General features: G+C 41.0%; 1 protein-coding gene across 4 annotated transcripts; it reads left to right on the top strand.

Moving 5' to 3' along the window:
• The first annotated feature begins 113 nt into the window (after window positions 1–113).
• On the top strand, window positions 114–23,182 carry usp7 (ubiquitin specific peptidase 7 (herpes virus-associated)). 4 transcript variants are annotated; one of them, XM_034894510.1, is made up of 31 exons: window positions 114–1,133; window positions 5,244–5,348; window positions 6,045–6,243; window positions 7,927–8,065; window positions 8,379–8,467; window positions 8,599–8,707; window positions 9,557–9,687; window positions 10,108–10,162; window positions 10,253–10,333; window positions 10,603–10,693; window positions 10,789–10,871; window positions 11,384–11,493; window positions 12,314–12,491; window positions 13,504–13,648; window positions 13,927–14,057; window positions 14,707–14,841; window positions 15,338–15,439; window positions 15,775–15,880; window positions 16,360–16,452; window positions 16,575–16,642; window positions 16,926–17,026; window positions 17,528–17,681; window positions 18,475–18,542; window positions 19,189–19,291; window positions 20,341–20,418; window positions 20,515–20,615; window positions 20,905–21,004; window positions 21,508–21,627; window positions 21,767–21,838; window positions 22,142–22,232; window positions 22,937–23,182. In XM_034894510.1, exons 1-31 carry the CDS (start codon window positions 1,049–1,051, stop codon window positions 23,041–23,043), a joined length of 3,330 nt encoding a protein of 1,109 aa, XP_034750401.1. In that variant the 5' UTR covers window positions 114–1,048; the 3' UTR covers window positions 23,044–23,182. The 4 variants fall into 4 exon arrangements, with proteins under 4 accessions (XP_034750401.1, XP_034750400.1, XP_034750402.1 ...); XM_034894509.1 differs by having other exon boundaries at window positions 19,183–19,291; XM_034894511.1 differs by lacking the exon at window positions 114–1,133 and adding an exon at window positions 1,538–1,664 and having other exon boundaries at window positions 19,183–19,291.
• The last annotated feature ends 907 nt before the right edge of the window (window positions 23,183–24,089 follow it).

The following is a 24,089-nucleotide window of genomic DNA, read 5'->3' as shown; positions in this document are numbered from 1 at the left end:
TTTTTATTTTATTTCTCATGTACACGCCTTATGCCTATCATTTAACATGGATTTGAACCTGGCCGGGGATGGGCCAGTGTTTGGAGCTCCATGCGGATGTGACATTTCAGAGAAGAGCGCGACCGCCATTTTGAGATTTACCTCAGACTCAACACATCACAAACCACGGGAGAAGAGGGTTTAGAGCTATGGTTGAAATCCAAACAGCTCAGGCTAACGTTGTATGACCGGGCACATTCCTCACAAGAAACAAGAGGTTAGCTAGAAATGCAACGCCGTGCCGTGTTTTGTTGTATATCGTGTTAGGGGCGGTTTGGGGAATTGGTTTATGTCGGGCCGTGGCAACTCTCGTCTACGCGAAGTTCCAAATCAACATTAGTGCTATTTCGTATTGGAAACGGGTATGAATGGATAGCTTTTTCCTCCGCTCTTCCCCAGACGAGGGACAATCGGAGGAGCACACGGACTGGGGATATTGCAGATAAAGTTATTGAATGTGTGTGTGTATAGCAAATGAACCTTTTTTTCATTGTTGTTGTACCTATTTCACCAGTTGGCTGCCTAGTGTCGGGTAGCTTAACGCTAGCTTTAAACAGGGTATTTGTTCCTCAAGGTGCAGGTCGTGCTGTGCGTTGTCTTATTGCCCCACATTTCCAGGGGTAAAGCCGGATTGATTTAGCTAATTTCAGCGGGCCTCCCTCCTCGGAGCCCCGGTCCATACATCCCACTCCACACCGTCAACCAGCGACTCGCACCCACTAAAGGCGCCGAGATTGGGCGAATAGCGAGCAAATACGTCCGCGTTTCTTTACCCGCTCCCCCGCCGACCTCCCCTCCTCAGTCCCCGGCGCTGACAGCAGACAAGGCCGAGGTCGCGACAGAGCAGGCCCGGCCGCTGAGGCTCGACCTGTCCACCCCACCTTCGCATCCTACCACACCTCACCAGCAGTCCAGAACCCGGTTCCCCGCAGAGCTCACCCTGGACAAGGTCGAGGGTAACAGAGATTGCAGGGAGCACCGCACCACAACAACAACAACAGCTGCCAACATGAACCACCACCATCACCACACGCAGCAGCAACAGAAAGCCGGTGAGCAGCAGCTCAGCGAACCAGAGGACATGGAAATGGAAGGTAAGTAATGGTCCCAATAAGAGTGAACAGACACTTAACAACCTATATTTTAACAGCTTAATGGAAAAGGCTTTAAGTTTCATTAACGCAAGCTGATCTCAACAGTAAACACATAGGCCCGAAGCTAGCCAAGATAGCCGGCTGCATTTTTGCTGATTGTGCGTCCGTTGCAGCATACTTGTGTGGAGCTGACCTCATTTTGCGTTATTAGCGAACGGAGCTTAGATTTCTCTCCGTATGCTTGCAATATTGCATTGCCTTGTATGTAGACAACCCAAATGAGCAGTTCATCCACACTGTAAGATATTAGCCACACAAATCATTCATTCGTATCTGTTACCGTATTTCTAATTAAACTGTTTTTGGCCACGGTCGTTTGCTGTAACAAGTTCTCAGATGCGTTTGCCAAATCATCGCAGTTTAGAAACCACATGCAGTGGTACAATTCCAGGCCCGCCCAGTGTTGTTAACGGTAAATGTTTGTAAACAGTGTGTCTGTATAGTCTGCAATTAACGTGGAACCATCGCTAGGTAAATTAATCTTGCTACTTTGACTTAACTGAGCTTTGGGTTGATTTTGACAGTTATCGGCACCTGCATTCCTCATCAAAGTTAGCTATTCCGTGAGCAAAGTAACAGTTGCTATTCTTACTGGTAACGTAAAAAATATAGCACTTAAACAGCCGTTAGACAGGTAACGTTAACAGCGTTTCAAAAAGATATATGTGTTAGCATCGCGTCTGATTGCTTGTAAATGCAGGCCTGTAAAGTAAGGATATCAGTTAACTAGCAACATTGTTAACTGTTACTTTAGCCCCTAAATGCGAAGTCACTACATTTGACAGGGTAATATGTGTTGTAAATTCGTTTAATCCGGACAGTGTCGGGTGTTTTTTTATTGCTCCATGTGTTCAATAGCTAAGCTGGCACAGCGCAATGTACATTGCTAACGAGGCAGCTAATTTCAAGCTAGTCAATTAGCACAAAGGCTTGCTTCTTTTGGTTTATTCGCTGGCTAGCATGCTAGTTAGCTGCTCAGCTAACACGGACGGAGGGGGTGTGTGGCGTTCCAAAATGGTGCCTTGTATTTTTCAACGTTCGATTCGGCTGTTGCTCCAATGTTAGGCCCTGAATATCAGTCTCACGAAATCTCGATTTTTTCTGTCGCTTGTCTGTAATTGCTGTCGAATAATATAATGGATAATGTTTTTTCTCGCATTAATTTCAGCTTGTTGACTAATACTTATGATTAGCTAATGTTGGCTAATAAGGGCCTGCAGATGAGTTTGTGGCTAGTGTTTATAGCTAGGTAGCTAAAGCTAACGCAGATGCGTCAATCGCGATTTGCTAAATTGACGGTATAATAAATTGAAGCATGCCAGTAGAGCAGATGTCAATCTGGCAGACTGCATGTTTGCTTTGATTTAGTTGTTTGTTAGTTTACATGTTGACGTCTAACAGTGTGTTATGTGAAACGTGTGGCAGTGCTGGAAAGTAACGGTAGTCGCCGCTGCGGTAAGCCAGGCCCGCAAAGAGGCAGCGCGGGGATTTGCTGCTTCATTGTATGGACGACAAAACGGCATGGAGCTCGCCATTTTTAATGATCTGTGTTTTTGTTGGTCAGCATTGTAGTCATGGCCGCACATGTTACCGTTTAGTTAGCGTTTTACACATGGAATACCAGCCCACCACCATTTTATAATGTCAACTTTGAACAGCACAGGCTTGGCGGAGCCTTCAGCATCACTGCGTCATTTGGTCCTAGTGAATTTTTTTTATATCTGTGCGCACGCAGTCACACACATTGTTGCTTGATTTGGAGTGAACACAGTACATAGCACATCTTATTTAATTATAGAGATAAGCAGAAGATGAAACAGACCCAGTTGTCATTTACATTTTAAATCGTGTATTTTAATACTTATCTTATTAGAAGCAGGTGCACTCACCAGACTTCCTAACCCCTTATTTGCTGGTTCACCCTTGTTGGATTCTCTCCCAGTGCACTGCCACCTTACAAGGGCAGTGAAAACAAGTTGACATAATAAACTTCTCGCTTTTTTTCTGACTGTTTATAGCAACACATAACCACATTTCTTTTATGGTATACAGCTCCGTTCAGTTGCAGTGGGTTTAATTTCTGTTTTGCTCTCTAAACACATAGGAAGTTAATAGAAAACAAACATGCTGTTTCTCAAAATATATCTTTTTTTAAAATAAAAACCCAATTTGTCTAATAGGAAAGAATAAGGACTACATCGCTAGTAAAAAACTGTTTTAAAGTTTCATTCAGTGGTATTATTTGTACTTCATGATTTTTGTTTCAGGTGCATTACTGCATCGGTCAACAATTTGAAAGTAGAGTCACACGCTTTAAGGTGGTCTGATGCTTCAAACAATGGTTCAGCTTCTTAGGGTCAAGTAAGTGTCAGATCAGCTGGGTTGTTGTAACCTTGTTGCTGTAGGTTAAACACACATCTGGAGTTGTTTTTCTGTTTGCTCAGGATATAGTTGTGTCATAGGAAAAAATGTGTCTTGATGACAGCTTTTATTAACCGTTTTCAGTCCAGAGGCTGCAGACTTGATTAGAAATTAGTTGTAGTTGTAATGCAACCATATCAGGAATTCCGATCAGTTACTGTGATGCTTTTTAGAAATGTATAGTATGTTTGTAAATAATAAAATCCCATGGATTGAGATGCTTGTGATTTTCCCCTTCTAGACTCATGCTTAGTTTGAGTAACAGTAAGTTCTAAGTCATGCTGCATATTTGCCCAATATGAAGTAATTGGAACTACATTCAGCTCTGGCTTGTGTAGATTTCACCGACTGATCTATGTGGATGTACTATGCAGAGGTTTCAGAATAGTAGGGGCGGGATAAGAAGTTGTCATGGAGTTGACTGACAGGCCACATTAGCAGGGTGTAATCCACTGAGGAAAGAACGGCAGTCTCCTGGAGGACTCGGTCAGTAATGCTACCTGGAGACACACACAACTGACACCATTGCGTCTGTTAGCTGGGAGGAAGACGAGGATCACAGATGCACATGAAATACTGTGTAAGATACGGACTGGCACATTGACACATTTGGAGATTTATGCCTGAGTGCTCATGTAAATGCTTTAGTTTCCCAAGTCTGGCTTCTGTTGCATCAGTGTCATCACAGGATCCAAGCAGATTTTACTCACTCTCTTAAGTCTACTCAAAGCTTCTGTTTCTGTCAGTCATCAATTTGATAGATAAGAACTGTGCCTCAAGCCACCTAATTTGTGTGTGTGCGCTTGTGTGTCTGCCTGCGTGCGTGCGTGCATACATGCAGCCTAATCTTGCGTTGTGTCCATAATTACCCAGTCTACTTTAATGTTGCATTTCTTTTTTGATACACACACACACACACACACACACACACACACACACACACACACACACACACACACAGATTGCCCTTACCTGGACACGCAGACGGGGAAAGAAGAGTTTTCATGCTGTCTCACATCAGGGTTTCCCTAACGTAAGGGGAGAGGACGGAGATGCAGGAGATAAAGATGGACAGTAGTTGGGAAATAACTGTTTTGCTTTTTAATCGGTTGATGCTGATGTTATGCCTTAAATGATAATGTTAATTATCAGATTATAAATGTGTACTGCTTTAGGGTGGACATATTCACGGAAACCTGACAAAATTAGCTTTTTAAGAACAATCTATCCATAAATATCCCATCATTCTACAACCATCGGATGAAAGTATTGTAAAAACATAAAAAAGAATTGTAATTTATTTCACATTTTCTAGAAATAAAATCCAACAGTCATAAAAAGTAGTTAGCAGATGTCTGTTGTAGGCACAACTTTTAGTTTTTAAATCATTATTACTTTAGCTTGAATGTGACATAACAGGTAAACAGATGATAATGATTTGTGAGGAAGCATTGTGTAACTTTTTTAGCTCTTGATGATATATTGTGATTTTTTTACCCTTAGTTTCTTACCTCTTACCTGCTGAAGTCACATAGTTGGCAAAGCAAAGGTGTCAGCCTGCTTTCATCCAATTGAAGAACCCCTGCTGGAACTATACAGTCTTATCATATTGTTTCTTTCTTTGTACAGCTGGAGACACAGACGACCCGCCAAGAATCCCAGCCAACCCAGTGATCAATGGTAACGTGGCCATGGCAGATGGACACAACAACACAGAGGAGGACATGGAGGACGGTGAGAATGATGTGTACTTACACTAACAAACATGATTACAAACACTTTTGCTCGTTTCAAAGCTTGTGCTGTGAAATTGATTGTCATAAGTAATGGTCCTGGTTTGACGTCCTCCTGTGAATTACTCAATTTAACTGGCTGTGGAGTAGGCCTGCACAATTAATCTTAAAAAAATCATGATCTCAATTCACCCTGTTCACGATTTAATCTATAAATAATTTAGATTAAAGCATTTTTTTTAATGACTTTGATTCTTATTAAATTTTACGAGCTGGCTGCATCACAAACGCTACTACTTTCTTCTGTGAGTTTTAAAGCGCTCCCAAGTTCTGCAATGCTCTCCCTTCTCTTCATTGAAGCCTCGAGGTTTACAGGCTTGTGGTGATGCGCAATGTACTATAGGTGCCAAAAAATCTGTTTTTGTACTGCAAATTAGTTTTGTCACGGTTCATGTGTGTAAAATAATAATAATTACACTTTGTGAAGAAAAAATTGTGGCAGAGAATTGCGATATCAATTCTAAGGTAAAAATTGTGATTCATGTTTTCCCCCGAATCGTGCAGGCCTACTGTGGAGTTTGTCTCACTTAGGTTGTAATCCACTGACCAGTTGCATCTTGTCTTGTCAGTGAAAGCTGGAGGAAACCTGTTTAGTCTGGTCACCATCTTTTTCCGGTCTCCCTCCATCTTTTCACAGACACTAGTTGGCGGTCAGAAGCAACTTTCCGCTTTGTGGTAGAGCGCTTCAGCCGCCTGAGTGAGTCTGTGCTCAGCCCGTCCTGCTTTGTTCGGAACCTTCCGTGGAAGATAATGGTGATGCCGCGCTTCTATCCCGACCGGCCACACCAGAAGAGTGTGGGCTTCTTCCTGCAGTGTAATGCAGAATCAGATTCCACGTAGGTGTCTTGGTGGGACGAGGGATTTGGGGTGCATTGGACACAGGCACGTTCCTAAAACCTTTGATGGTCCTGGTACATGTATACAAATAGTGGTTCCTAGATAACATTAAACTATCTGTCTCTTCTCTGCTGCACTGCTCGACTGAGGGCGGAGGTCTCAGACTGGGCCTGCACAAGTCATCCAAACTGATCAATTTATCAATCAAATTGAATCAAATTTTTCAAAAGGATAAATAAAGGAAAAAGGATGTCTGTCATTTCCGTCGTAGCGTTGTTTAGCCAGAAATGAGTTTTTTCCATTCTGTGAAACTCTGCAGATAAAGGATTTTCAAGGCCGAAAACAATACCAATATTTGTTGATCAGATATCTGATATATGCTGCGAGATATGGTTTAAAAAAATCCAGGAACGCATAACAAAACAGATTTTCCTATCATTTATTTGTAGTTGTTTGAGTCCTCACTAAAATAAGGATAATGCAGTTTAAAAATAAACTTTAATTGTCAACAACAGAGAGGAACACCAAAGGATATCAAAGTTCTGATAAATAAAACAAATAAAAATACAAACTGAAGATACAAAACATAATGTTCTTAGAACAAAAAAACACCAAAAAAATGCAGCGCCAACACTCATAACATGGTTAAAGGGTGTTTTGTCTTTTTATTTTTCTGCTTTAATTTATCAGAATTATTTATTTGTCATATTAAATGCAGATAGTTGGAAAACTCCTAATATTGGCAAATAATATTGACCCACCAATAAATCGGTCGGACTCTACCATACACTGTAAAAATACTTAAATAAATAAGTAATTGTACCAGTAGCTCTCTCTCTCTCTCTCTCTCTCTCTCTCTCTCTCTCTCTCTCTCTCTCTCTCTCTCTCTCTCTCTCTCTCTCTCTCGGGTTCATGGTGTCCAGAAGCGCAATATGCCATTACAATGATCCAAATCGAGGGCAGAAAGCTTAACTTTGGTTTCATCAGACCGTAAAACCTTCCAAATTGGTATAGTCTCCCCCAAATACCTTCTGGCAAACACTAGCCCATGTCTAATACTATTTTTTTCCCTCTTGTTGAACCAGTGTAACCGTTATCCTAGTCATGGGACCTTGCAGCTTCAAAATTGCCATAAGCCTTTTGGCGTCTTCCACCAGTAGTTTCCTGGGTGGCCTGCTCTTTGGAAGTTCACCGATGTGACATTTTCTCTGCATTTCTATTGATTGGCGTTACTCAAAGTACCCTTGCACCTATCACCTTGTCTTTCCCCTTTATTTAATGCTTTTTGATCATATAATTGGTTACTATGTAAACTTGCTTCCTTGACTTACTGTTTACCACAGGTTGTTTGTTTTGCTACTTCATACATGCAATAAATCAAGGTCACAGTTAAATAACAGCATGGTTATTCTTTTGTCTTAGCAATATTAAATCTTCATTGTGTCATGGATTGCCGAATTGAGTCTAAGAAACAACTCACGTCTTACTTAGACGGCTAAACCTTCCACCACACCGACAGAATTCCTTAATAACAGAATGGATTAAATCTGCAATTAGATTTCTATAAAAAATACACATCATGGGACATATATGCCAGTATGGTTGTTAGTAATAAAATGGTAAAATCATTTTTTTAATCGCCTGCCTCACAATTGTTCAAAGATTTCTGGCTTCTGTTTCAGGTCATGGTCATGCCACGCACAGGCCATGCTGAAGATCATCAACTACAAAGACGACGAGAAGTCTTTTAGCCGCAGGATCAGCCATCTGTTCTTCCACAAAGAGAATGATTGGGGCTTCTCTAACTTCATGTCCTGGAGTGTAAGTACAAAAACTGACAGTAAGCAATGGCAGATTAATATCAATAGGCAAATATGTTTTTTCAGTAGGACACGAGCCACCAAAGAAACTGGTAGAGACGGCACACATAAGAGACTCTAGCATAAACACCATATTTGGGTATTTGTTGATTGGGTGGAAAGATTAAGCTGTGCTAGAAGAGCTGTAATTTTTGTGCAGCATGATGCTGTTTGCTCATTTTATATTTGGACATCTTAATCATAACTAAAGGTACACATCATAAGTTAATGCTTCTCCTATTGATACTAACAGTTTTGGTGGTCTTGTGTTTCAGGATGTGACTGATCCTGAGAGGGGCTTTATTGATGATGACAAAGTCACATTTGAAGTCTATGTCCAGGCAGATGCCCCGCATGGAGTGGCGTATGTAGCTCTTAATTTTCTCTTGGGTCTTTTCTCTCAGGGCTGGGTTTTCTACAATGGTCCCAGGTTTTTATTTTCTCTCCAGGTTTATTGAATTATAACAATAACCTCAGCTTTCTCTCCGTTATCAGATGGGACTCTAAGAAACACACAGGCTATGTAGGACTAAAGAACCAGGGAGCTACCTGCTACATGAACAGCCTTCTACAGACACTCTTCTTCACCAACCAGCTACGACGGGTATGGTGTTATCTTTGCATGTGTGTGTCTAAGTCTGTACAAGCTGCAGAGTGTATCATACATGTAGGTTTAGTGCACTGCATAATTGCGATTTTTGTTTTTTTGTGTTTTTTTTTACTGCCCTTTATTGTGGTTACAATTCGATTTGCGATTTCTTTCTTAAAAGCTTAGCTGAAGTTCAGTATTCAATGATAAAACAACAACAATGTCATGGAGCATTATAACATGAAACAACATCAAAACTGCTCTTTATTGTTATGCAAGAATGAGAACATAGATATGAATAGCCAGCAATAAATCTTTTTCTTTTAATAAGCATGGAATATTGAACAATCAAAAACCCAACATTTTTCACAAAAGCTAAAGTTATTAATGATAAAAAAATTCCAATAAAAAAATCAGCTCTTTAACGTAAACTAACATTTCTGATATGCCTCAGTTTAATAGCAGCATCACCATATTGCACGTTCTACCCTCATGTATAAAAATTAATGAAAATTCCACTGAAAATGGGACATTTCTGTAATCAAACTGATATTTCACATTACTCCAGCTTCCATCTTTTGAAAAAAACAATAAATACAATAAAAAGACAGTAAAAAAATGTTAAAGCACATGTTATACTAAACATTCAACTAAATATTAACATTTAAATGATAGCAGTCTTCGCCATTAGCTAATCTTTTTTTTTTTTTTTTTTTTTCAAATCTCAATTTGACAATGATTAATTGTTCAGCCCGAGTTTGAACAGTTATTTCCTTAACAAAACTGTTGAAATTAGTAACTTCCATATTAGTCTTTTTATTGTCTAAAACTAATCCTTGTGTGAATCCCCCTGTCTCTTGCCAGGCGGTGTACATGATGCCCACAGAGGGAGATGACTCGTCCAAGAGCGTTCCGCTAGCGCTGCAGAGGGTTTTCTACGAGCTGCAACACAGCGACAAACCCGTTGGCACCAAGAAACTCACCAAGTCCTTTGGGTAGTGTAGACTTTCTTTACAGACAGCTCACTTTTCCTTTGTCTTAAGGTGACACAGACTAAGGTTTGAATGAAAACTAAATCCATTATTTTATAGTTGTTTTTTGGGGGGGCTTAGTGCTGTACTTATAACATTTTGTAAGTATTTTCTTTTTGACATTGGAATGCTTAAAACTTTAAAGGTTGTAGTGACATACCTCAGGAAGATATTTGCACTACTTTGTAGGATGTTACCTGATGTCCCTTGATTTGGTTTGCTGCTTTAATTTCAGCTTCCATTGCTGGGGCCGGATGACACTTCAAGACTGTTAAAATATTATTTTTAGTTTAATTTTATATGGTTAACGGACACACATTTCCTGATCTGTGAGTATTGTATCTAACTGCCTTGCTGTCTTTGTTTTTTTTTTTCTGTGTGAAGATGGGAAACACTAGATAGCTTCATGCAACACGATGTACAGGAGCTCTGCAGAGTGGTGAGTTCTCTCATATTCTTAAAGAATGTGGGCATGTATGTGTATGCGTGCTGGATAATGACTGACTCACTGTGTGTGCGTGTTTTGCAGCTCCTGGACAATGTGGAGAATAAAATGAAAGGCACTTGTGTTGAGGGAACCATCCCTAAGCTCTTCAGAGGAAAAATGGTGGTACGTTCTCTCTCTCTATACCTCTTCTTGTCTGACAAGAGTAATAGTGCATAGTGATGCGAGTGCCTAATTACTGTTATAGATTTTGTTAACACGGTTACGATGTGAAGTTGTCTGAGCTCAGGATGTCGCTGGGAACAATATCAGTTTAAGAATAGAGGGAAGTTAAATCTAAAAAATGATATAAAATTAAAAAGAATTCAATTGTATCATACAGCCTGACGTGTGTGTGTGTGTGTGTGTGTGTGTGTGTGTGTTTTCTACTTTAGTCATATATCCAGTGTAAGCATGTGGACTACCGGTCAGAGCGGATAGAGGACTACTATGACATCCAACTTAGCATAAAAGGAAAGAAGAACAGTGAGTAACAACATCAGCATAACTTCATGGCTTTTCTCAAGCAATGGAACAGTGGTGTTTTCTTGATCTCATCTATGCTTTCTGCTTAATTCCAGTCTTTGAGTCATTCAAAGATTATGTTGCAACCGAACAGTTAGATGGAGACAACAAATACGACGCAGGAGAGCACGGCCTGCAGGTAAGGATTCACAGTGACTGGATTTAAATTATTTATGTGCTTTCTTCATGTTCCAGTTTATTTTACTTTGCTTAAATGATCTTTTATTTATTTTTGCTACATCTCCACTTGTATTCTTAGCTAATATTTAAAAGTAGGACCCCGGTGACTTTACAAGGACAATGAGAAATTCTGGTTAACATAAGTTACTTTAATCGACACCAAAGACACCATTCTTTTGTACCTAAAATAATGTTTCAATGGTTTATCAACTTGTAAAAGGGTGAACGGCACTTCTGCATTGGGTTTGTGGCTCTCTATTGGCTATAACCGCACTATTCAAGTTTGCCACATCGGGTAGTGGATCTTAAGTTCTAAGGAGACAGTGGTAATGGACAATTCCAACCTGTAAGGGGACCGAAGAGGCAAGGTGCTTTGGTGTTGCCTAATGCTGCTAACGTTAAGGGTTGTTGGAGAATCAGTGTCAATGGGATGTCCTGACCAGATGTCTGATAGGTTTGTTTGTACCACAGGAAGCAGAGAAGGGAGTGAAGTTTCTTACTTTCCCTCCAATCCTCCATCTGCAACTGATGAGGTTCATGTATGACCCACAGACTGACCAAAACATCAAGATTAATGACAGGTAAATCACATTACACAAAACACAATCTGTTATTATGCTTACTTGTGTATTACTTACAAACGCATACACTGCCCTGCTTGATCCAGATCGCTCCTTGTTATACAATGGGTCAGTGGCGGTGGATAGAAACTGTGCGTTTAGAGATGGTCTTGTCCATATTGACATATTTTAATGGATTGGGCTATTTATATTATAAAAAAACAGCACTTGAGCCAGCACTCTTAACAGCATGACCTGACCTCCTGTACTAAGACGATGAGAAAGTGAGTCATTGAGAGTGCTTCTGGTAAGCCATATCATTCTGTGTAAAGCTTTGGGGGAGCTAATGGTGTTTTAATAATCCACCAGGATAATGTGACACATTCAGAATACACAAATGCACAGCCATCCAGAATAGCTAATTTTCTTCTGAAGCGTCTCATCAAGCTCTGAGTCATCGTTGTGATGCTGCCACCGGCACCTGAACCCCTGAGGGCTGTTTATATGTGTACACAGACACATTTGAACTTGAATCATGACAGCTTAAACTGTCTTTCTTGCTTGCATAAATATGTTCTTTCTTGTCTTTATTTGATCATTTTCAATACTCTTTTTTTCTTTTTTTCTACCAATTAATTCTTCTTATCTTTTTCTGCCTCACCCTTCACTTCTTTCTCCTCATTCGCTCTCATTTTCTCCTGCCTGCCATCTTTCTTCTCCAATCTCTCCCTCCATGCCTCTCTCATCCCTATTTGCCATCTTCCTTTTCTGTTCTATTCTCACACTTCTCACACCCTTATTTGCTCCTCTCTGCTTCTCCTTCCTCTTCTCTCCCCTATAGGTTTGAGTTTCCTGATCAGTTACCCCTGGATGAGTTCCTTCAGAAGCAAGACTCTAAGGACCCTGCTAACTACATCCTGCATGCCGTGCTTGTACATAGCGGGGACAACCACGGGGGTCACTATGTTGTCTATCTTAACCCAAAAGGAGACGGCAAAGTCAGTGTCAAGGAACCAATAGTGAGGACAATTTTATTTTATTTATTTTTATATACACCTTACACCAAAAATTCTGTGGACAGGGTTGGGTTTCTGCACTATTATTACTGCCAGCCTTGTATTACTTGGGATAAAATAACCCGCGGGTGCTCAACTTCTTTAGATACGAGATCTACTTTGTCATCATGATGAGTGCACTTAATTTGATTAGTGGACTTCTACACTGGTTTACTATAGAGCTGCCATTAAACAGAAAACAATTACTAGATGTAATCATTCTTATAGTATTAGAATCTTTTACCTCATTAAAAATGCATAAAGGGTTTGTGTAGTGTTATTATATAGACCTTTGAGGTAAAAGCTAAAATGACAAATGAGTAGAAACAGTTAATCCAAAAATAACCAAAGGTGTTGAAATCCAGGTAACGCATCTGCTGAGCTTCTCACTCAGATTCAGAGATGACGATTAATGGTCAGATAAGCAACTTGACAGAGGGACATCTAACTGCTTAATGTAAAAAACAGTTTCAAATTAGCTACATAGTAAGAAACATATTGCTTGTCAGCAGTATAACTGAATCAAGTTTTTTTCAACAAGCAATGTTAAATGTGTACATCCCAGTAGTAGAAGTAGTACAGCTAAACCTACTCACACACCCGCTCACCCAAAACCCTTATGCTTTGGCTGAACACCGTGCATGGGCCTCTGTAGATGGTGCCCACGCTACTAAATGGGAAGTTTATAGATATCATAAATTAATATGGTCATGGAAATGAGTTTTTCATCATTATGAATTTGCATGTTGGTATTAGGGTTGATTGCCTGACATTAATGGTTGTCTTAATTGCTCTCTGGTTTTCTCTTTTGCTCCCATCTTCAATGGCTACTTTTTTCCCTTGCCCCCATCTCCCCCTCTTATCCTTATCCTTCTCTTCCTCCCCTCTCCTCCTCCTCTCTCCATTTGGACACACCCATCCTTCTGTCACAACCACCTCCTCCTCCTCTTGTCTATCACTCTTTCGCCTTCTCCAGTGGTGTAAGTTTGATGATGACGTAGTGTCGCGGTGCACCAAGGAAGAGGCCATAGAGCACAACTATGGTGGACATGATGATGACCTCTCAGTGCGCCACTGCACCAACGCATACATGTTGGTCTACATCCGTGAGTCCAAGCTCAGTAAGTGACATACTCTCTCTACTTCTGCCTTTTTGGATAATATTTAACAAAAGCTTGTGCTGTCCCATTAATGCATGTAAGACTATCCTGAGCTGCCTCAGCTAGTCTGTCCTTACGTGTAACCCTACATACATATGTGGGGGAAACGTAATTCCGGTTTCCACTTTGTCATTTGGTGACTTCACAATGGCAACCTTATTTTACTATTTTAGAGACTATAGTAAACTGTTACTGTCTGCTCAATGATTCTCACTTGCATCTCTCTTTTTTTATCCCAGGTGAGGTGCTCCAGCCAATGACTGACGTGGATATCCCCCAGCAGCTGGTGGAGCGTCTACAGGAGGAGAAAAGGGTGGAGGCACAGAAAAGGAAGGAGCGCCAAGAGGCTCACCTCTACATGCAGGTCCAGGTAGGAAACCACGACTTCTGCTTAAGTGCTCTGATGCTTGGCAGAGTTCGTTAGTGCAAGCTGCTTGGTGCAAATAGTAAGTGTGAGGAGAATACACTGGCCATTTTGGCTTTATTAAAGTTCCACTGGGCCCATGGGCCCATGATGGAACACAATGAAACCCATCAAATAAAACACATTGTTATGATAGTTTTATATTGGCACATAGAGTGTTCTCCAAGTCAACAACCAAACCTCTCTGACTGAGAGCGACCAATTGGCAGCAGGCAAGGACGTCTGCACTCTAGCTGAGCTGTGGCAGACAGTGTGGTTGAGATGGTGAGAAGAGCTGTGAGTGATATTAAGGAAAGGGCTTGTTAAATGATAAATGTTTATCCTGTTCAAAGATGTCAGCTGCTCTGCCTTTGTATTATCCGGCCAAGTATAAAGTCATGACAAAAGGCTAATGTTTTCACTGGACATGTAAGAAGAGGAACAATAGGAAGTCACTCTTTCACATTGTTCAAACTGATCACTGTGGCTAGATTCTAGACAAAATTCACTCTAGTAGTTTTGAAAAGGTATGGAAATGTGTTTCGAAGAGAAAAAATCTCCAAATTCTATTATATACCAGTAGTTACTGACTAACTGTTCTTCCTCCTTTGGATAGATTGTAACAGAGGACCAGTTCTGTGGTCATCAGGGCAATGACATGTATGATGAGGAGAAGGTGAAGTACACAGTCTTCAAGGTCCTGAAGAGCTCTACGCTGCAAGAGTTTGTCCAGACCCTCTCCCAGACCATGGTGAGAGTTGCGACTGTGTCAAATACTTGATGTTGTGTGTACTTGATGCAACTAGCCTATTACTGAAATGTATTTATCTCACATGCACTGTGTATCAAGTTATTGCATTCAACTCTTTATCATCTGAGAGAGAGTAGGCCTTTTTCCTGTTGGACTATAATGTGTAAGCTTGAAAACCAGTCCCCTGTGTAGAGCACAATGCATGTGTACACACTTGCACTAATAGTCCCGTCCACGGATCAACAGTTCATTAGTGTACTTCGGTGACATGGGGAAAATTAAATACATATTAGTTTGAAGTTTTACTCATAAATGGTCACAGAATGCAGCTAAATGGCTGGTTACCGCCTCGCCTGTAAACCCTTTCAAACCCTTCTCTTAGTATCTGCCGGATTTGTTTTTCTCCCATCTTGTTGCTACTTTCCACGTTTTTGTATTTTTCCCGTTCATCTTCTTATAAGTGCAAATTAAATTAAACTCTATTGATTTTCCGCAGGGTTTCCCACAGGACCAGATGAGGCTGTGGCCCATGCAGGCCCGGAGCAATGGAACGAAGCGACCCGCCATGCTCGACTACGAGGCTGACTGCAACAAGTCGGTAAGTCTTCGAGTCTGGAAAACCTGTCATACTTGTGTCTTGTTTTTGACTCATTGGACACTTTTGGAAACCTTTTTGTCTGCTGTTTTTGCTCATGCAATCATGCTACTCCGAACCGGGGTTATTAAAGTAATCTAAAAATCTGTTGGTGCTCATAGTCACTGGTTATTGGAAGCCACACCCCTAAGTCTATATATATATATATATAATGTTTTATAACTCGAGAATCAGTGCCCGGAAATGCGTACACCACTCTTTGCATGAAAATGTGTTTTACTCTTGTCTATAATATGGATTTTTTTTTTTATGGAAGTTGGTGCATGTTTGCTTTGTAGATGATCGACCTGAGCGACAATGAGAACCCCTGGACAATATTTTTGGAGACAGTGGATCCAGAGATGGCGGCCAGTGGGGCAACATTACCCAAGTTCGACAAAGACCGTAAGTTTCAGATGTCAACCATTATCTAGCTCAGTGTCCGTTTCAGTTGCATTTCACATGTGGCACTTTATTTTGGTAATTGTGTTTGCCATAGAGGTGAAAATGTCTGTCAATTTCAACTTTAAGGCAGTGCAGCGTGACTTGTACATCATTCCACCATTTAGTTATCACAATTTTTATTTGTTTGAATCTGACTTTGCATTCAGTCTGTGTTGGCACAGGCATAGTGCAAACTCAAATACTAGAAATTATGCTTCACAGGTTATGATCACTTGGCTGTCATTAACATTTTTTGAAGTACTGACTAATGCAATAGAATAAGAGTAGTTTTATGTAACTTGAGTAGCCCTACAAGGTTAAGAACTTCTTTTTGTGTTTAAGTATTTTAATTTTAATACTATTGGTGATAATGTAAGCAATTCCTTTGGTAGGGTTTCCACCTTTAGCCGAAACAATGTCTTTGTCGCTTTCTGTTTTAGATGATGTCATGTTGTTCTTGAAGATGTATGACCCCAAAACCAGAAGCTTAAATTATTGTGGACATATCTACACACCTATATCCTGCAAAATAAGTAAGTGGCTGCAATGTCAGTCTATTTTAAGCATAACACACTGTCATACTTTACAACAAAAGAAATGCCTTGAACTTAAAGTTTGAATCACATTTCTGTTGCTCTTTTCTCCCTGTAACCAGGAGACCTTCTACCAGTCATGTGTGAGAGAGCAGGGTTTCAGCAGGAAACTAGCCTTATCCTCTATGAGGTGATCTGTTTATGTAGAACTCACTTACTGGCACATTCCGCTCAGTTGTTCTCACTCTTCACCCGCTCCTTCACACTCGCAAGCTCTTCTATCCAGCACACAAGCTTTGTCTCAGAAACTTTCCTGTTCACACTTTAACATATATGTCATATGCAGCATCACCCTTTTGTCACAGCTACCCACCTGTGGTTGCACGTTTACACATCCTTAGCCCAATAGTCCTGAGCATTTACCGGACCAGCTTCATTTTGACTACATTTCCTATATGCCTGGTGTGTTACAGGAAGTAAAACCCAATCTAACGGAGCGGATACAGGACTACGATGTCTCTCTGGACAAGGCCCTGGATGAGCTCATGGACGGGGACATCATTGTCTTCCAGAAGTAAGTGTGTTACATTTGATGTATATGCAGTGTGAGCTAATTTATATCGCAATGTATTTACAACAAATTGCATGGCTGAATTGTTTTGAGGCTAGCTGTGAACAATATATCAGAGTAAACATGTAGAAATTGTAATTTCCCCACTGGGGATCAATACAAATGATTATTTATTTAATTTATGTTGAATCGAAGGTGGAGAGAGACAGAAAGTGGACTTGCATGTCTCTGGCTCTTTGGTATTTCTGATGGAATACAGAGAAACAAGACAGGGGTATGAGAGGAGAGTGTGTGCATTTAGAGGAAGTTTCTCGCTTAGAAAGGTCATTAGGGTGCGGGATGTTTCTCAGTAATGTTCCATACCCTTCTCTTAAATTCTATCCCCCAACTTGTCGCATCTGTGTGTACAACTCTTCCCTCCCATTGGCTTTTCTGCCCTCCTGTCAACGCTGCACATTCTTTACCTTAATTTATCCATCTTCTTACCTTCTTTCAATCATAAAGAGACGATCCAGAGAACGACAGCAGCGAGCTGCCTACTGCCAAGGACTATTTCCGGGATCTCTACCACAGAGTGGACGTCATTTTCTGTGACAAAACCATCCACAACGACCCTGGCTTTGTCGTTACACTCTCTAACCGCATGAACTATTTTCAGGTATGGGCCATTCGGGCACTTTGAATTCATGCTGGGGGGGGGGGGGGGGGGGGGGGGGGGGGGGGGGGGGGGGGGGGGGGGTATGTTTGGGGGTATTTCGGTATGTTTGCATCAGCTCACATGAAAGGAATACAACAGCTTCCCAAATAAAATAAAAATCAGGGTCTTTCAAAAATACATTGGTATTTTATTCTTTAGTGTTGATATCAAACCCTAACCAAAAGTGACCAAAAAAGCTGCTGTTGAAATTGATACTGATGATATTGAAATTGTCTTTATCACTAATGTCCTTAACAACAATTCTATTCCAATTTTCATATGTTATATATTTCGTGTGTGTGTGTGTGTGTGTGTGTGTGTGTGTGTGTGTGTGTGTGTGTGTGTGTGTGTGTGTGTGTGTGTGTGTGTGTGTGTGTGTGTGTGTGTGTGTGTGTGTGTGTGTGTGTGTGTGTGTGTGTGTGTGTGTGTGTGTGTGTGTGTGTGTGTGTGTGTGTGTGTGTGTGAGTGTGAGTAACCTCAGCCATGGATTGGGAGGACATTTGGGGATCAGGGGGATGTTATTGTGCCCTAAAACACAATGAGGGAGTTGAGCTTAAAAATATTTTTCTAAATGTTCTAGTGCTTGGTGCTCAGGATGCTTTAAACCTGTTCTGGGCGTGATGTATTAAAAATCTTGTCTGTCATGTTTTTTTTCCTTGTAGTCTCCCTGTTGGCATTTCAGTTAGCAGACAGAGGTGAAATCTGACAGGCCTGTGGTGACTCCCACTTGTAATGTTTGTGTTGTTTTTGTCAGGTGGCCAAGACAGTAGCGCAGAGGTTGAACACAGATCCCATGCTGCTGCAGTTCTTCAAGTCACAGGGGTAGGAGGCTTGTCACACACACACACACACACACACACACACACACACACACACACACACACACACACACACACGCTTAAACGCACAACTTAACTTGTTTTGTTATTGACTGATTATGCTTTTGCTGCGGACTAAGTAATTCTGTTTTAAAATCAGTGCAGTGTTGCTCTGGTTGGTGTTTGAAAATTATACATGCTTTATGAAATTGTTTCGAGGTAATTAACAATGTTTTTATATAAATAAATCATCAGACTTTCCTGAAATACTAATATTTTTTATTTTGCTGCATATAAACTAATTGTGCAAATGAACTAAAGCACCACATTCAAACTGATTTGATTACTTGCAGTTATCAGTAGAAATGTTGCGTAACCTGTCCCCCCCCACCTTTCTTTGTTGTTTTCCTCTAACTCCTCCCACTCTGCCTCCCTCCCATCCTCTCTCCCCCTCCATTCTGCATCTCTCAATTTTTTTCATCTCTCCCTCTTGATCACCCACCTCCACCTCTTTTCTTGTCCGCTTGCCTCTTTTCTCTCCTTTTTTCCTTTTTTTTCCCCCCATACCCTGTTTCTCTTCCCCTGTCACCCTTCTCTCCTCCCCTTGGTTGACCTCCCCCCCTGCCTGGTGGTGTGGTGGCCAGGTACAGGGACGGTCCGGGGAATCCTCTCAGACACAACTATGAGGGAACGCTGCGGGACCTGCTGCAATTCTTCAAGCCTCGGCAGCCCAAGAAGCTCTACTATCAGCAGGTAGGAAATGTCTGCCAACTCAGGGACTTCAGTATTTTTTGTGTTTAGTATATTGTTTTCTTTCCCACATATTTTTGGAAGTATATTTTGGCCCATAATGACTGCTTCTGTGCCTTTTTGGCACAGAAGCAGTCATTTTTTACTGTTTCTCATTTTGCTCATCATGGTTATTTCATGTATACCCTGTTTATGTTTCTCAAATATAAGCATTGGCTTTCTTTTTTCATTTCTTGGCTTTACATTTTAATGAATTAAATATGTTTGGCTTTTGGTCCAAGATATTGGGATGGACCTCTTAATGTTTTCTAGACCAAACAATACATTTATTAACTGAGAAAATAATTGGCAGAATAATCGTTAATGGAAATTATATAATAGTAATACAATAGTTGCAGCCCTACCTTCAATATTCATTAATATTGCCTTTTTTTTTTTTTTTAACCAAAAATTATTCTGGCTCCTCTGTCAGAACGAGGTCTGATTGATGCTGTATCCTTCTTGTCAAAGCTTTCCTAAAAGTTAGGTGCATAAAAAGTTTCATCGTGTCTATACAGTATACCATAGTTGAGAGGGAGGAACCAGATTTTTAAGTGCTTATATCAACAGGCCAAACGCTTAACATGATGTGGCTCAGTTCATAGTTGAGGGTCCTACCTGAGCCAACAAATCTAAAGCTAGCTGTCAACTAAGGTAGACGTCCCTCTGCCAGGAAGCGACAAACTTCCAGAAAAGATGAGCCAGGCGTTTGTCTTCCACCAGTATGTCATTTTCTAAATAAAACAGTTGGCATCCCCAGTCTCTCTGGCAGTTTAAAGAACTTATTTGTAGCTATGGAGATACGTGTGAAAGGAGATCCTTCTGCAAATGGTGTGCACACAGTTGCACCGCACATTTAATTCTGATTGGAACCTGTGGGATCTGAATTATGGAAACGCATTTGAGAACAGGGTGTTGTCAGCCCCCCATTAACACTGGACTGCTTCCTGAATGCCGCACACGACGCAGCAAAACATATTTCTGATGGTTTCTCTCGCTTCATGCATCCACAGTTAAAGATGAAGATAACAGACTTTGAGAACAGGAGGAGTTTTAAATCCATATGGCTCAACAGCCAGTTCAGAGAGGAGGTAACACACACATGCAGAATTCTCTGATAAATATGTCATACATATACACATAAAAAGTTTTAATGTTCTGTTTGACATAACATGTGTTTGTTGCAGGAGATCACCCTCTACCCTGACAAGCATGGCTGTGTGCGGGACCTTTTGGAAGAATGTAAAAAGGCAGTGGAGCTCTCTGAAAAAGGCTCTGAGAAGCTCAGGTATCCACCATGAGCATGACTAAAAATTAAACTGTTCTACAAAATCCCCAGGTGCACACAAAAGTACTTTTACTGTGTGCAAAGTAGTATTTATGCAGCAGAGTAACGGTTTCTAAATGTGAAGTTTTTAGCAACTCAGGGATTTTTATATCCGCATCAAATTATTTTTGTAGACCAGTTTTTATTCCCTGTTTTAATGTGGATTTTATGCTCTCAGAAATCACTTGTCTTTGAAAAGCTGCTGTAGAGTATTATTCTTGTCTCTCCTCTTCTCGTTCTCCCCCCGCAGGCTGTTAGAGATAGTAAGCTATAAAATCATCGGGGTTCACCAGGAGGACGAGCTGCTAGAATGTTTATCTCCGGCCGCCAGCCGCACCTTCAGAATAGAGGTATGTGTTTTAGGCGTTCCCTATCTCTTTTTAGTCTCTCGTCTCCTTTTAGTTTTATTTTTAGTCTTTTTTTATTTTGTCCTTTAGTCACTCCACTAACGGGCCATAAACATGATGCAGTAATATTTTGTTATCTGGTAAGTTTGTCTACACAAGCAGTCACTGTGGCAGCCATCATTTGCAGGGCTTTAATGCTTCAAACCAATCTGAAGCACCAAACTCTTCCGGAAGAAAATTTCGTGCACTTGAACTACACCTACCAAAGGTGTCTGGCTGCACGGACCACACTCTGAGTGCACTTGTGCATCACTGCGGCACGGCAAAGACAACACTAACAGAATTTGTGAAATTGCTCTTGGAAGTAGCAGGTTCATTTTGAGCTGACCGTACACTGGTTACTGTTCCACACTCACATTGTAACCAGTAATTAGATAAACCTGCTTTAAAGTTAGTAACTGACTTGACTAAATGTCTTCTCTGTCATCCTTTCTCTTTTCTTTCAGGAGATTCCATTGGACCAGGTGGACTTGGACAAGGACAGTGAAATGCTGATCCCTGTCGCTCACTTCCACAAGGAAGTCTTCGGCACCTTCGGGATCCCTTTCTTGCTCAAGATCAGACAGGTGTGTGTGTGTGTGCGTGTGTGTGTGTGTGTGTGCGTGTGTGTGTGTGTGTGTGAGCGCGCAAATTTCTAGTCTACTAAACATAATGTTATTTAGTTGCCCAACTTCAAGCTCTGTTTGTCTGATCTCCCCCAAACAGGGCGAGTCATTTCGGGAGGTGATGAGGAGGATCCAGACCATGCTGGACATTCAGGAGAAAGAATTTGAGAAGGTACAACATCGCAGTCTGTTTGCACCACACAAGGACATTGCTGTATTGAGTGACTTTTAAATGCTCTGGTGAATAATTGATACACATTTTTCAATAAATGTGAAAAACACTTCTATTTTTACGCATAGTATTGTCTATAGGGCCCTTTAATGTGTTACAATAAATAACAATTTAACATCAAGTGTGGCAGAACTCCATATAACCCGTCAGTCTGAAATTTGTTTGACAGTATTTAATGTTCTGCAGGTAAACTGTGGTAGGCTGTCAAGTAACATGTGTGCATGTGTTTGTGTTTGTTCTCAGTTCAAGTTTGCGATTGTGATGATGGGGCGGCATCAGTACATCACTGAAGACGAGTATGAAGTCAACCTGAAGGACTTTGAACCACAGCCAGGTATTTACTGCTTCACAACCGCTGTTACCATGCACAAGTTAGTGACCTTTGGAGTGCAACAGGCTCATAACCAAGCTGTAAAGGGAAAAAACCAAAAGCATGCAAACGCATCACAAAGACAGTCCTGGGAGATCAGTCACTTAAATGAGGCCACTGCGTTGGTACATCACAAGGCTCCGGGGCAAACGGTTTAATTTTGTTCCACTTATTCTGCAACTTAGTGCATCATCATCCCAAAATGCCTCTATAAAATTCCTGCAAGAGCACATTCCTGGTAGATACGTTTTAATTGTAACATCTTAATTGGGCTTTTTACACCGGGACTACCACGACACAATAGAGATTAATCGCTGCCTTTATTTGTTTGAATTTGGTCTCATGCCCACACCAATGTTGCCCCTTATGTATTTTTTAACACCGTCTGCTTTAATAGTTTACTTTGCTCGTATTTGATTGTCCACTGCAAGCGTTCAGCCAAATTCAACTTGTTTGCTGGACAGCCTCTGCAATTTTTCTTCTGGAGCCTGCTGTGTTGGCCTTCGCGGCCGCGCTGCATCAGTCTGGTTACGTCCTAACCCAGAAAGCTTAGATTTTTGTTTGTTTTTAGCTTAGTCTGTAACTACACAAAGATGTAAGCTTTATTAGCATTAAGAGATTGAGATACACGGGTCGTGTAATGACCTCTCTGACGCATCTCCTTCCAGGTAACATGTCCCACCCGCGCCCCTGGCTAGGGTTGGATCATTTCAACAAAGCTCCAAAGAGAGGTCGCTACACCTACCTGGAGAAAGCAATCAAGATCCACAACTAAAAGCAGCCCGCCCCTCCTTTTTGTCCTTCTCATCCTCCTGCTCCGCCTTTCTCCCTACCTACTTTAACACACCATACCCACAGACTGTAACCAACCGTGCGTGTGTGTGTTTGTGTGTGTGTGAGACCGGGTAGGTGGGTGTGCGTGCGTGCGTATGTGTGTGTTCATCACTTTTAACACCCTGCCTGGACACCGCTACAGGTCCACACCGGCACTATGTCTTCAGCGATTCGGTTTTTGCTGCAGCTGACGGATTTCCCTTCAACCACAAAATAAACTGCACCAACCACCTACTGATTGTTGATTAAATTTTTTTTTAATCGTTCCCCTCCATGTTTGAGGCTGTTCGGCTGTTTTTCCCTGGCTTCACTACCTGTTGACTGCCTGTTTTTTTTTCTTCTTTTTTTTGCCTGTCTGGAAGTGGGAGAAATAAAATTGTATTTTAATATTAAATAACCGGAGAGGAAGTAGGACACAGTATAAATATAAGTATACACACACAGATGTGTGTGTATGTATGAACTTCTAGACTAAGTTTTTGGTTTCTTCTCCCACCTCATCACAATTTTTTTTTTTCTTCCTTCAGATTCTTTTGCTGGTTGTTTTTAAATAGGATTGTTTGAAGAGGTGTCATTCTGCTGTGTGGAAAGTTTGATGAAAGGATGTTTGTGAGAACTAACTGACAGAAAAAGATGGGAAAGAGCCTGATGGTCATTTTTGCAGATGCAAAATGGCGTCCATCCTGAGACTCAGTAGTTGCCCTGATGTGGTTCTATATATATATTTTTTTGCTCCCATCCTTTAGTGCAACAAAACAAGTATTCCCAAGTTTACACACAATTGTTTCTCACTTAGTTTGGTTGGAGGAAAAATGAATTTTTTTTTTTGTCTCTTTCTGCAGATCTTGTATAATAAAATAAAAATCCACAGCATCTGTTTAAAAATAAATGGGGGAAAAATAAGGAGGAAATTTGTGTGTATTTCATCTTGCACGTTGGCACTTAATGTCAGAGGTTTCTCAGGACTGGCAAATGTACATTTTGTGG

Source organism: Etheostoma cragini, chromosome 15 (assembly GCF_013103735.1).
Source record: "Etheostoma cragini isolate CJK2018 chromosome 15, CSU_Ecrag_1.0, whole genome shotgun sequence".
In the NCBI taxonomy this organism is placed as follows: Eukaryota; Metazoa; Chordata; class Actinopteri; order Perciformes; family Percidae; genus Etheostoma; species Etheostoma cragini.
Note: the sequence above shows the minus strand (reverse complement) of the source record. Positions and strands in the feature narration are given on the sequence as shown.

Excerpts from the sequence above, each read along its gene's own strand:
- usp7 (XM_034894509.1), top strand. The coding sequence starts at position 1,049 with ATGAACCACCACCATCACCACACGCAGCAGCAACAGAAAGCCGGTGAG. Across the intron at positions 17,682-18,474 it reads ACCGCATGAACTATTTTCAG|GTGGCCAAGACAGTAGCGCA; the intron begins GTATGGGCCATT and ends TGTTTTTGTCAG. Across the intron at positions 21,005-21,507 it reads GCCGCACCTTCAGAATAGAG|GAGATTCCATTGGACCAGGT; the intron begins GTATGTGTTTTA and ends CTTTTCTTTCAG.